General features: G+C 48.7%; 1 protein-coding gene across 1 annotated transcript; it reads right to left on the reverse strand.

The window, feature by feature from the left end:
• Nucleotides 1-1,113: 1,113 nt before the first annotated feature.
• On the reverse strand, nucleotides 1,114-14,118 carry LOC146764602 (uncharacterized). The gene is made up of 8 exons (XM_085564044.1): nucleotides 14,030-14,118; nucleotides 13,334-13,505; nucleotides 11,910-11,959; nucleotides 10,993-11,650; nucleotides 10,872-10,961; nucleotides 5,593-5,626; nucleotides 3,093-3,200; nucleotides 1,114-1,214 (listed from the first exon to the last, which is right to left on the reverse strand). Exons 1-8 carry the CDS (start codon nucleotides 14,116-14,118, stop codon nucleotides 1,114-1,116), a joined length of 1,302 nt encoding a protein of 433 aa, XP_085420170.1.
• Between the last annotated feature and the right edge of the window lie 157 nt (nucleotides 14,119-14,275).

Genomic DNA, 14,275 nt, shown 5'->3' on the forward strand with positions numbered 1-14,275 from the left:
AAGGGGAAGGGGGAGGGAAATGTACCCACCATGCTGTCTCTCCAGCCACGCAATTCAGGGTGCGGCTGTAGGGCACAACTGCTCTATGGCACAGGAGCAAAGTGTCAAGAGCAGGGACAAGGAATAAGGAGAGGTCTTCTGTATGATTGCTAACTGCGTTTATTGCCAGGAGAGTCAGTGACAGAAACACACAAATGCAGGCTGCGGGAGGGTTTTTAAACAGGAGAGGGTACAGAGCTTTAACCAACTGGGAGAATCCTGGGGAGGAGCACAAGGCGGGGATTACAATGTTTAAACCAATAGGGAATTAGAGGGGAGGGAAACAATTGAAACAAACCAATGGAGCCTCGAAGGATACAAAAAGGACAGGGAAGTTTCTGGAGAAAGGGGCAATTATGAGAAGGGATTGACATTCAGTGGCACGAGGAACAGGGAACATTCGGCTACAAAGGGCAGGTCTTTGGGAAGTTGGACAACCAGGGCAAAACCAACAACACAAGGGGAAAGGAACAATCCATTAAGGATAAAATATGCTATAGCAACACAAAAGTGGGAGGTTTATAGAACCGAGCATTGAAACAGAATTGCAATTGAAAACACAATAGAAACAACACCTCAAGACCTCAGTGCTCAAGAGAAGAGCTACAGACACCACCACACTGGATATATCTATATCTATATCTATATCTATATCTATATCTATATCTATATCTATATCTATATCTATATCTATATCTATATCTATATCTATCTATATCTATCTATATCTATATCTATCTATATCTATATCTATCTATATCTATATCTATATCTATATCTATATCTATATCTATATCTATATCTATATCTATATCTATATCTATATCTATATCTAATTTATATATCTATATCTGTATCAATCTAATCTATGTCTATAATCAAGTCACTTCAGCTTTAAATAAAATCTCTTCATTTATCCTTTTCCTATGAATTGTGGTTAGAAAGAAGTTTTATTTTATACAGATACATTTAGTAAAGACATTAAATAACAGATGCTTTTAAGGTGTCCAATACAGGAACTGCAGCAAATTCGTCCCTGATTTCCATTCATGAGTGCCTGCTGTCAGGGAGGGATCAGAAGTTCCTGTCTAGAGGGTGGGAGCAGATGTATGCGCCCTTTTCCAGGATCTGCTTTGCAGCTTTTTTAATGGAGCCATCCAGGTTTTCATCGGCACCTATGGTGAAAGAGATAGAAGTCAACTAAGGCACCGTAAAGAGCTGTTGTAAATCTCTTTCAAGATGTCTTTTTGAATACAAATATAAATGTAATGCCAGGAAGATACTGAACATTCTCTTCTGAAAAAGACTGATTATTACAGAGTGAGCTTCAGAGAGCCAATGTCCAACTGGTCAGTACTTCCCAAAGAGTCCAAATCCCTAATTTCCATCGGTTACTTGTCAGGAATATATACAGAAAAGATAGATTTTATATTCCTCAATAAAGAACCCTGGAAGTTTGCTTCAGCTATGAAGTGAAGAGAGTCTTCTCAACAGGTTCCGAGGCTGCTTCTTCTTTGAACTAAAAGCAGAGCAAAACTCTTCTGTTGGTCACATCAAGCCAACATAAGTTTCATGAGTCTGTGAAAGACATAGGAGTGTAAATATTATTTCATATTATTGTACTTACTGTTTTCTAATTCAGCCATGGGGTAAATAGGCCATAATTCACTTTATCAAATAACTGGAATAAGCTCTGGAAAATAAGGTTTTTTTCAAACTTTCAAGTTTTCAACTTTTTCAAACTTTCAAGTTTTAAAAAAGGGAAGGAATTCCGTAAAGAAAACGATGTAGAAAAAAAGACTGTAATTTAAACTTCTCAGAGCCCTTTGATAATCCAGCCCTAAACCCCCGTCATGTGCAGTGCAGCATTGATGGTCCCTTTGAGCCCAGAACTGCCAAGAGTCAGGGCCGGGATGAGCCTTTACCCCAAACTGGCTCCAAGACTGAGTGGGAATCAATCCAGAACAGGGCTCACACAAAGAGCAAAGCCTCAAGGCCAAAGCCAAACCTTCATCAGGTTGGATTTCTTTAAACACGGAACGGGAACAAATTTACTTGTGTGGTAAAATCACTGTTACCATGAAACTTTACATGAGCTACTAAATAAGCAGTGTCCTCTCCTGAACTGTGTTGCCCAAATACTGTTGAGAACTTGCTGTGCCTCTGCCCTGTGCCCCTGGGGCTGCTCCTGGCCAGGCAGCCTCAGGGGGAGCCAGCACTGGCTGCAGCCCCAGCGGCCCCCCAGGACAAGGCCCAGCAATGAAGAGGCCAAGGAAAGCACTGGGCAGCAGCAGAACCCTCAGCAGAGTTCTTTGCACAGCCATGGACTGGCCACAGCTCCACTGCAGCATGACTACAAGTTCGGTACCAGTGCTATGAGCAGAGTTACAAGAAAACTGTGGAGAAAAATGAACTACTGACTGCTCTCGTACAGCTTCCGAATGCCAAGATAGCAGCCCATCAGCACAAGTGGCACAGTGAACAGTGTCACCACCGTGCCTATCATGCAGGACCTGTGTACATGCTGGGGGCAGACAATTCTTGGGATGCGCACTGGATCCAGGACATATATTCCTGTTTCAGTGATAATGTCTGTGCGAGCAATGGGGAGCGTGAGCCCGCGCTGTGCTGCACTGCTGAGCTGGCAGCACGGTGGATACGGCCAGGACGTTCTCTGTTTGCCCAGAGCTGGGGCCTGCAGGCACCTTGCCGCCCCTTGGCACAGGCTGTGCCACCCAACAAAGCCCAGCAGGCCGGCAGGAGAGCCCGGGGCCAGCGCAGCTGCTTGGGCCATCGCTGCTTGGAGGGACAGGGGCCAAACCCATCCCTGAGCAGCCCCTGCCAGCCCTGGCCCTCCCTGCCCTGTGACAGCTCCCCCAGCCCCAGGGGACAGAGTCAGGCCCTGTCAGGACACACTGGAGCCTTGCTCTCCCTCTCCGGCCTTTCCCCATCCTGGGCACCCCGTGCAGCCACTCCCAGGTTTCAGGATGTGGCTCCCACGGAGGGACCCCTCCAGGACTGCTCAGGCTGGCTGAGCCTGGCACAGCAATCACCTTCTGTGGCACTGTCTGGCATCTCCCTCATTCGTGCATCGGGGGCTGGCATGGAGCCATTGCTTCCTCCAGAGAGTGCTGCGTTCAGCAAAGCCCTGTGGTCCATCTCTGGAGAAAGGAAAAGGGTCAGCTGGATCAGGTGTAACCATTCCCCACTGGGGAGGTGGCATCCTCAGGATGCAATACTTGTCAAAGACATGGATAAGGGTCAGGAAGAGGCCAAGGCTCTTGGGGCTGCCACAGGACCCACTGTTTTACAAACAGCGCCCTGCCTGAACTGCCTGGAGGCCAGGAAATTGCCGGGGATTGCAAGCCCGTGGTGCAGTTGGGGCTTCCTGCAGAGGCTGGGGAGAAGCTGCAGCCAGCCCAGGCTGGGAAACAGCCCTGCAGGCTGTGAGAGCAGCAGCGGGGCAGCGAGGCTGCCATGGATCCCTTCCCACTGTGCTGGGCAGGGACTGTCCAGATGTGCAGGGAAAGGTCCCAGCTGCTGAGTCCCAGGGAAAGGCTGAGGGAAATGCACCCACCACAGCGTCTCTCCAGATCACTCAGGATTTGTTCCAGATGTTTGGATTCCTCCAGGGACTTACTCTCTCCTGTAGGTTTGTTCTTTCTTCTCAGGGGACCTTAAGAGAAATATTTCCATTTTCCAGGAATGGATTGCACAAAACCAGAGCTCAGCCTGTGGGGTGAGCAAGGACACATTACTCACCCCTGCAATGGGAGCTGGACTTGTGTGCAGCATCCAGCCGTGGAGTAGGGAAAGTCCTCCCTGCAGGCCCACCTGTAATGACCAGGAGCACAAAGCAGGGAGAAATTGATAGATTTTAATTAAGACTGAAAGTAGCTGGATTGGGCTTTGTTGGCTTTTTTTTTTTTGATCACATAGAGTTGATCAGCAACTAATGCTACTTGACCTTTGCCAAATACTGAGGACAAGGAAACAATATCTGGAAAGTAGATTTTAATACCTAGCTATGCATTCACTTTTCAAACTACTCACTATTATGTTATTGCACAAGTTTCTGTATACCTGTAATGTCATCACTATGGTCTGTACTTAGGAGTCAAGAAGTTTGCTGAAAAAGATTTCCAATGAAGTTGTGTTCAGAAGAAGAGGGCAGGGAGCAGCTAGGGGTGTTCTGGGGCTCTCCTCTTTGTAGTTTTCATTCTTCCTGGGACCTCAGACTGGTGACTTCATGGCTGCTGCTGATTTCCTTTCCCTTTTTTAGATGCAAATGGTGAAAGTGTCTTTGACCTGCCTTGCTGGACATTGTGAAGAGAACAGTCATCTACTGCAAGTGGAAGTGTCACAGGTGGAGCAGGGTTCTGTGAGTGCTGAGTATCAAATCAGACCTGGTCAGACCTGGTCAGAGCTGCCAGAACAATCGGTTCATGCTGCCCTTCCCTGCTCTGCCTGTTCCACGCTATTTCATGACAGAGTAATGGAACTGCTGTTAAGTGTGTCACTCGAGCCAGGATAGCAGAACCAGCAGAAGCCAGCCCCAGAATTAATGGGGCTCTGCAGAGGAGCCCCAGACTATTAATCAGTCTGCCTGCAGAACTGGCTCCAACTCTGAACTCTTGTGACCACACTCTGAAGAAAACATCCTTCCAATATTTCTTATAGGCACTTCTGACGGAGACACTGCATCTGCTTGTGCAGGTAAGAATCCAAAAGTTGTTACTTCAGGAAAAACCCTGTGGTGGTGCACATCCAGCAAATGCTATCAGCACATCCTGACTGCACGTGCAGTAGAAGAAGCAGCAGCATTGTACACGTGGGTTTGTTTAGCTGAGCTCCCCTACACTTTAAATAGAGTGCTATCCATAACTATAGTTAATGGCACACCGGTGCCATACCTTGCTCCTTAAAGCCTCCCTGTAACTCAACTTTATAAAAAAAAGTTAATGCCAAGGCTGAATGAACAACTGCGGTCTCGGTCCAGCAGTGGAGGGGTGACAACCACTGACTGTGAAAAACTGCATTGCCTTGTTTGTTCATCAAGAGTGTGAAATTAGGGTAGAGGAAAAGGGTGGGGGTCAGGGTATAGAACTTGCAGGATTAGGCAAGGCTAGGTAACTGCAAGCAAATACTGTAAAACAATGTGATAACTATATATGGAAACAAAAAAAAAAAGATCTTGCAGGACTGGCTGGAACTGATAACCTCAAGTGGAGGAGACCCATCACCCCTCTTGTGAAATCAATTGTTGCCAGCACAACTCAGAGAAGATACGAAACAGAAAAGTATAAAAAGGGACTGAAGAGAAGGAAGGGTGTCAGCCCTTGGCGGAGCGGAGACTCCCCAGCTGCACCCAGCACTGTTTGCTTGCTATTGCTTGCTGTAATTAATAAAATTATTAATTTAACTTAAAAGGCTGAATCAAATTATTCGTCTCAATTTATAACAAATTTGGTGCCGTGACTCGGATCGGAACACCTGGAGAGGGGGCCTCGCTAAGGAGGCGCCCCACTGCCTTTGCTTTAACAGTGGCCTTACGGGGACACTCCTCCCCGGACTCCGACCGATGAACCTAAAATCCGATAGCAAGCAAAGAACTGCCGGCGACCCCCTTAATCTTTGTGCACGAAGCCCCGGGCAAAGACACCGGATGGTGTAAGTATTTTCCGAAGGACCTGGTGTCCGGAGGAGGCCTGTTCTGGGAGAACAGGACCGCCTGGTCGGGGGTCGGGAATCCTGCAGTGTGACGAGTGTGGTGTATGAGAGGGGGGCCGGCAGCTCGGACTCCCCAGGCAAGTGCGGACCTCATAGTAGTGCGGTTCCCATATCCGGCGACGGACTGGGCCACGAATTGAGGGAAGCAAGTGTGTGTGTGTTAGAAGGCACTCCAGAAGATGGGTCAGAGGAAAAGCAAGCCTGCTGAACCCATGGGTGGGGGAATCCCTGTAAAACTTCCCCATATTTCAGAGAATAGTCCATTAGGCTCAATGATTAAATACTGGAATGCCTTTCCTTCTAGGAAGGGAAAAGATAAAGAAAAAATGGCTCATTACTGCATGGAAGTTTGGGGGGGGAAACAATTAAGAGGGGATCAGTTATATTGGCCGATATTTGGGTCTTTTGAGGATTGGATCTGTCAGGCCTTAAATATTTACATTAATTCAAAAGAACCCCTTAATTTAGAAAAAAGTAAATATGCAGTCCTCTAGATAAGAGGATAGACAAGGACAAAATTATTTGCTCTCAATATCGAGAGGAAGAAAAAGAGGCCAAAAGAAATTGAATTACCCCCAGGTATCCCCCCTCCCTATATACTGCCACCACCACCCTCTCTTCCATTGCCACCTCCACCGCCACAACCTTTATACCCCCCGCCCCCGGATCCTTTGCTAGTAGACCACCCGGGTCCCTCGGCACCCACCCAAGAATTATCGGAGGATGAGGGTCCAGAAGGTGAAAGGTTGGAGGAAAATATCCCTGAGGGTTCTCGGCGAGTAACCCGAAGCCAGACCCGACAAAAGGGAAAGCAAGAATTGGCTATATTTCCCCTTAGGGAGCATGGAATGGGAATGGTGCCTAACCCAAATGCAGCGCAACCAGGACAGCCTGCCCAGATTCTAGGAATAGGGTACATATCCGTCCCATTAAACTCGGGGAATGCTAGGGAATTTAAAAAGGAACTCGGAAATTTGTTAGAAGATCCTTTAGGGGTGGTGGAGCGGTTGGATCATTTTTTGGGACCTAATATTTATACTTGGGAGGAGATGCAATCCATGTTAGGGATTTTGTTTTCTGCAGAAGAAAGGAGAATGATTAGGGAAACGGGCATGAGAATCTGGGATGATGAACATCAGCAGGGACCATTAGCAGATACTAAATGGCCCCTACAGAATCCCCAGTGGAATAATCAAGACCCGTTACACCATACCCATATGGGTGATTTGCGAAATATAATAATACAGGGAATAAGGAAGGCTGTCCCTCATGGACAGAATGTACAAAAGGCATTCAAGGAACAACAGAAAAAGGATGAAGATCAACTGAGTTGTTGGAGAGGCTGAGAAAAGCCTTTCAGTTATATTCAGGAGTGGACCCTAACACTCCTGAAGGGGAGACACTGTTGAAAGTTCATTTTGTGGTAAACTCGTGGATGGATATTAGAAAGAAGTTGGAAAAGTTAGAAGGGAGGCAAGCGAGGGGGCTGGATGAGTTACTGCGGGAGGCTCAGAAGGTTTATGTTAGGAGGGAGGATGAGAACTACAAGAAGCAGTCTAAGATTATGTTAGCAGCTGTAAGGGAAGGACAGAGGCAATCTCCCCAAAGAAGGGGTGGTGGCCACCCAGGAGGTTTGAGGGGAGCTGGTCGGCAGGTGAATGAAGGAAGACAAGGTAGAGGAGATAGGATTGTTTGCTTTTACTGGGGGAAAAAGGGACATATGAAGCGGGAATGCCGACAAAGGATGGCTGATGAAGAGCAGTTTAAGGAAGATTAGGGGTGTCAGGGGCTCTATCTGCTGGGGACAAGAGAAAGAACAGAGCCCCTGGTAAAATTAAAAATAGGTCCCCAGAAGCAAGAATATGAGTTCCTTGTGGACTCAGGGGCGGAAAGACCGAGTGTCCGGACCCTTCCCCAAGGGTGTAAGATTTCATCTGAAATAATACAAGTGATTAGAGCCAAAGGGAAACCCTTTGGAGTACCTGTAATCAAGGATGTCCTTTTAGAAAGTAACTCCAAATTAGTAATTGAGTAATTTTTATTAGTTCCAAAAGCAGATTATAATTTACTGAGAAGAGATTTGATAGTTAAATTTGGGATAGGGATAGAGATTAGCAAGGGAGAACTAACAGTAAAATTGTGTCCTCTCCAGGCTGAGGATGAGAAAAAGATTAATTCAGAGGTTTGGTACTCCCCTAATAGTACAGGAAAATTAAACATTGAACCCTTTGAAGTAACTATTAGGAACCCGGAGATACCTGTCAGAATTAAGCAATATCCTATACCTAAGGAGGGGAGGCAAGGACTGGAACCAAAAAAAAAAAAAATTTAGATGGACAGTCCTTCCCCAGAGATTTACAAAATCCCCAAATCTGTTTGGATAAGTTTTAGAACAAATACTGGCAAGTTATTCTTTAGGGGAAGGGACAGTGTTATTACAATATGTGGATGATTTATTAATTGCAAAAAAAAAACCCAAACGAACAAACAAACAAAAAAACCCCAACACATACAACAAAACAAAACAAAACAAAAAAAAAAACCAAAACAGTAGCATATCTCTCCAAACTCCTTGATCCCATTAGCCAGCCACTGCTCTTCTGATAGAGGAAGCTGGGAAGATAACCTTTGGAAGTGAGCTAAAAGTCTTATCTCCCCATAACATTCATGGAGTTTTGCAACAGAAGGCCGACAAATAGATAATGGATGCCAGATTCCTAACGTATGAAGGCATCCTAGTCTCCTCTCCTAAGTTAAGAAACCACGGGCCTGAAAAACCCGGCCCAGTGTTTTTTTATATAAAGAACCAATTACAGAACTAACACATGTTTACCTCCAACAGATAAAGGAACAAACAAAAATAAAGCCAGATCATGAGGAAGAAAAACTAAAAGAAGAAGCTCAATTATATGTAGACAAGTTCTCTCGAGTTCTGAAAAAAAAAAAAAATTAAAAAAAAAAAAATCGGGTATGCTATAATAGATGAGAAAACATTTAAGACAGTAGAATCTGGTCCCCTTAGCCCCAGCTGGTCAGCCCAAGCATGCAAATTATATGCTGTGCTTAAAGCTCTAAATTTATTGAAAGGAAAAAGTGGGACTATTTTTACTAATTCTAAATATGCCTATGAAGTAGTTCCTACTTTTAGTAAAATCTGAGAAGAAAGAAAACAAGAACTGTGATACGGACGGCCGAGAAAGAGTGGACGCATGCCAGTCGAGTTAAAAGTCCAGCCACCATGGATGACCAGTGGAAAGTAGACAGCCAGCCTAGGAATTTGAAGGTTACCATTAAGAAAAATCTAGGAACTCTGTGTGCATCATTTAAGTCGGTTGCAAAGGAGAACAAAAAGGGATATAATTACCTACTTATTAGTAATTTTTTAGTAGTTTATAATAAGGTAGATTATACTTATTATCCTTTTGTGTGTGTTAGTAATTATTTTAATGATTATTTGATAATTTGTAATAAGGTAGATTGTGATTGTTGTCCTTTCAGGTGCTTTGCATGTAAAATTTGCCAAGAACGGTGGCAGGTCCATTGCCAAGGGGGGAGGCCGCCAACTGGGGTCTGAACAGAAATTGTGTTAAAATCAAGAAAATTGAAAAATCAGTAGATTTGTTTCGAGTCTGAGGACTGGTAAAAAATATACACCAAAGGAGTGCATCAGGAAACTTTTGTTTCCATACTAACGAACCCACTCCATTTGTTGCCCAAATTCTAAAAAGGTGTTGTCAGAGGGAACTAAAGGGGGTCCCGTGCGACCCACCCCCGGTCAAAGATAAAAATTGGGAACAGTATGAAGTTAGGCGGGAGCAGGGGAAAGGACGCCCAGGCGAGTACCGCTGCTGCCGAGGAGATAATTCACCTCGCGGCTTGAAGCACCAGAGACGGCGAGCGAGGCAGAGGGGAAAAAGCCAGGTCCCCCCCAAATAGAATAATGCTGAAATGCTCCAACTATTGCCAACCGAGTACTAGGCTCCCCCAGACGACCGGTCTGATTGCCTCTGAAACACCAGAAAGGCAACAAACCCAAGAGGGGAAAACAAGATATTATGCAATAAAAACAAGGTCATAACCCCACCCTTATTGGAAAATAATATGTTAGTGCTTTGTACTGTATACCAAAGAAAGGGTTCCCCAGCTTTGCACCAACCCTTTAAGTAGACAATAACTGGAGTACATAGTAGAGTAATTCAGAGTCAGATAACATCCAGACCCCCTAGATTTACCCCACGGTTATGCAAACTAGCCCCTGTAGAGCCCTGTTTTAATAACATAGGATTTTATATGCGTCCAGCATCAAACCCAGGGAAAGGGTATTGCAATTACCCTAGGGAATATTTCTGTAGGTACTGAGAGTGTAAAACAATAGCCTCAGATTGGCAAACAGCAGGAGATAAAATTGGAATAGCAAAAAGAAAATTGAAGGCAGCACACCTGATGCTGATCAAAGCCAAATATGAAACTCTCCCTAGAAATCCTGAAGTAGGAGAGACTTTAATTCTAGCCCACCAAGAAATAAAACGATTTGATGAACAAAATGGTAGAAGAAAAAAAAACGGGGGAATGTGAAAAACTGCATTGCCTTGTTTGTTCATCAAGAGTGTGAAATTAGGGTAGAGGAAAAGGGTGGGGGTCGGGGCATGGAACTTGCAAGATTAGGCAAGGCTAGGTAACCGCAAGCAAATACTGTAAAACAATGTGATAACTATGTATGGAAAAAAAAAGAAAGATCTTGCAGGACTGGCTGGAACTGGCTGGATAACCGCAGCAGAGGAGACCCATCATCCCTCTTGTGAAATCAACTGTTGCCAGCACAACGCAGAGAAGATACGAAAAAGGAAAGTATAAAAAGGGACTGAAGAGAAGGAAGGGTGTCACCCCATGGCAGAGCGCAGACTCCCCAGCTGCACCCAGCGCTGATTGCTTGCTATCGCTTGCTGTAATTAATAAAATTATTAATTGATCTTAAAAGGCTGAATCAAATGATTCGCCTCAATTTATAGCACTGACTTTCCAAGAGCAGCATCTCTCCTGCAGCACTCGGGCCCGGCCGAGCCGCCCCCGGGAGGCCGGTGCAGAAGCCGGCCCGGACTCACCTGCAGCGCCAGGCACCGCATCCCGCTGCTCTGCAGGGCGGCGCGCATGTGCTCCAGCAGCTCCCGCAGGTGCCGTTCTCCTCCCGCAGCCTGGCCATGCGCTCCTCGGCCGCTCCAGCGCCACCATCTCCTCGCAGCGCTCTCGGCAGCGGGGCCCCGGCGGCCGCCGCTCGGCGCTGCCCGCGGCTCCGCGGCCGGCGGGGTCGGCGCGGCGGCGGCGGCGGCAGCGGGGGCTGCGCAGGCGGATCTGGGTCTCGATGTGCTCGCTCTCCCGGCCCGGCGGCAGCCGCGGCCCCGCGCGGGTGCTGAAGTGGCCGCAGAGCCGTGCGTGGAACTGGCGGAAGGTGAGCTCGGCCGAGAGCCCGTCCCACAGCCCCGCGCACTCCTCGGGCTCCGCCGCCTCCTCCAGCCCCAGCACCCGGCACAGCGTGCGGCAGTCCTCGCCGGGGATGCGGCCCGCCCCGGCGCGGCCCAGGCGCTGCAAGATCTCCTGCAGGTAGCGGTCCAGGCCGGTGGCCAGCACGGCAATCTCGTTCTCCACGCCGCGCACCAGCCCATAGTGGGAGGCGAGGGTGCTGACCAGCCACTGCGTGCGCCGGGCCGGCCGCCCGTAGGGGTCCCAGCCCTCCGGCGGCTCCATCGCGCCCGCCCGGCCCGCGGCGCTGCCCGAGCATCCCGAGCGCCCGCCCGGCCGAGCGCTCGGCCCCGGCCCGCGGCAGGGCGGGACGGGCGGGGCGGGGCCGCCGCCGCTCCAGCGCCGCTCGCCGAGCAGCGTCCGCCTTTGTCCGGCACCAAAAGGGATTCCGGCAAAGCGGCCCGGTGCCGCCCTGCTCCGTCTGGCTGCCGAGCCTGCGCCCCAGGTGCGTCTCTCATTTCTTAACTCCTTTCTCCCCTCTGCTTTCTCTTGAACGCAAGCAAGACAGCAGCATCGCACAATCCACTTCGACAAGTAAGGCTCGTGAACGAGTGAGTGCTTCCACTAAATTAAAAACCCAATGTGCTTGAAAGCCGACCTTCTGTTTGCTCAGACCTGCTCACCTCTGTCGATGAGCTGACTTTATGGTGTTGCTGTGTGGCTTTTCAGGGGTCTGGCATAGAGATGAGTAAGCGTTAAACTCGCTCAAAGAAGCTGCCCAAAGCAGTGACTTTAGTCTCTGCGAGTAGGACCGGCCTTGTTGAACGCAGTCAGCAGCACAAGCGGGGATCCTCCACCAGCACGGACATGCCACAAACCAGGACGGGCACCAGAGGGGACCGTGGCACCAGAGGGGACCGTGTCACCAGAGGGAACCATGGCACCAGCCGTGCCCCGCTACCATGAGCAGGGTGGCAAAGCCAGGTGCTGCTAACAGGCTGCATTAACAGGCCAGACAAGGCATCATGAGGAACCAGGTTTGAGTACCATCCAAGGAGTCCTGTCAAGAGCAAATAGTTTGAATATTCTCTCTAGGACAAAAAAAGAGCAAACCAAACCAGCTGATATGTGAGGAAAGTGAATTCAAGTTCATTTAAAGCGCTGCTCAATTCAGGGCTGGGTTTCTTTTGAGTGAACTGATGCTAATAAATATTTTCTTTCCTATGGTGGGGTTTCTCTGCAAACAGGCTTTGATGAGAAATTTCTGGCCCCATTTGGTTTTGCTCTTTTAAGATAAATCGAAAACCTGAGTAGCTTTGTTGAGGAATGAAGAATATTTTATAGCTCAGTTTATTCTCAGGAAGAGCCTTACATTTTAGCACAGGAGGAAGGTAAGGCAAAGGTTTAAAAGCTTTCCCCTCCTGGAGTGCCACATTCTCAGAGGAGTCTGTGAGGAGAAGTTCCCTCAACCAAGGCTAGGGCTGTTTGCCTCCTCTGCAGGCTCATTATTCTGGGAGTTCCACAAGCCTCAGCTGCCACTCTAGTTTCCTCTGAATATTTCTTGTTGTGCAGTACACAGGGAGAATATTTTGTGCTAGGTTCCCCTCGGCTTTGAGAGAAGTCTCAGTAATTGTGGTGATTTTTATGTCCAGATTAACTTTTTATGAATAGTAAGGAAAAAGGAAGAAGTATTATGGAAAATTAATTGCTCAAAATGTGAGTGGCCCAACCACACTAAAAACAAAGTCTAAACTGAATAATATTTTTTTATTTTTTTCGCCTGATAGGTGGGGTAAAACATGCAATGCTAATAAAGCCTTTAACAGATGCAGCCAGCAGCCAACTGTATGAAAATCTAAGTGGTAAAGGATGAAACAGAACAGGGAAGAATCTTCAGCCCTTCCTGTTGAAGGTAGAACAGTATGAAAAGTGACTGTGGCTGTTGTGCATAGGTAAGGGTGTTATTTGTAAAGGAGAGCAGGTGCCCCAAGCTGTTGGTGGCCCGTGCCCTGCCATGGCTGGCCCACTTCCAGTCCTAGATGGACCAGGGCGGGGGGCTCGGGAGGGGAGGAGGTGGGGGGATCTCGGGAAGCTTCTGCATCACAACCGGTCTGGGGGGCCGTGGGGGAGGCACGGAGCGCTGGGGCTCTGCTTTCTTGGGCAGCTGCTGCTGCTGAGGCGATGTCTGAGAGCTGCCAGACCCGACGCTCTCTGGGCTCCCTGGGGGCGAGGGGGAGTCACGCCTTCTCGGCCGGGATGCTGGAGCTGCGGCAGCGCTGCTGTGGAGAGAGCAGTGGCTGAGGCCCCAGCTGCCAGAGGCACACAGGGACCCTCCTGCACAGCAGGGCCCAGAGCTGGCAAGGCTCCCCAGCACGGCTGGAGCGGCTGGCACACCTTGGCCCAGCTGGACAGCTGCCCCTCGAGGCCCCGGCGAGCAGGGGACGGCTCTGGGCAGGCTCCCTGGCCCGGAGCGGGCCCCAGAGCACCTCTGCCTTTCAGGGGCCATCTCGTCCCCGCTCTTTCTCCTCCCTACCTTGCTGTGCCTCTGCCCTGTGCCCCTGGGGCTGCTCCTGGCCAGGCAGCCTCAGGGGGAGCCAGCACTGGCTGCAGCCCCAGCGGACCCCCAGGACAAGGCCCAGCAATGAAGAGGCCAAGGAAAGCACTGGGCAGCAGCAGAACCCTCAGCAGAGTTCTTTGGACAGCCATGGACTGGCCACAACTCCACTGCAGCCTCACTGGGAATCTTCCCTGACTATCAGCAGCCTTTGAAGATGCTGGAGGGTAGAAATCCGCAACAACTTACTGTTTTTGTTCCTTCCACCACCGGAACCCAAAACAGAACAGGACCACAGAAAGTGGCACAGTGAACAGTGTCACCACCGTGCCTATCATGCAGGATCTGCGTACATGCTGGGGGCAGAAAACTCTTGGCGTGCTCGGTGGATTCAGGGCATCTGTACTGGACTTGCCAAGCATTTCTGTGGGAGCAATGGGGAGCGTGAGCCCGCGCTGTGCTGCACTGCTGAGCTGGCAGCACGGTGGATACGGC

This window comes from Lonchura striata, chromosome 32 (genome assembly GCF_050655825.1).
Source record: "Lonchura striata isolate lonStrDom1 chromosome 32, ASM5065582v1, whole genome shotgun sequence".
In the NCBI taxonomy this organism is placed as follows: Eukaryota; Metazoa; Chordata; class Aves; order Passeriformes; family Estrildidae; genus Lonchura; species Lonchura striata.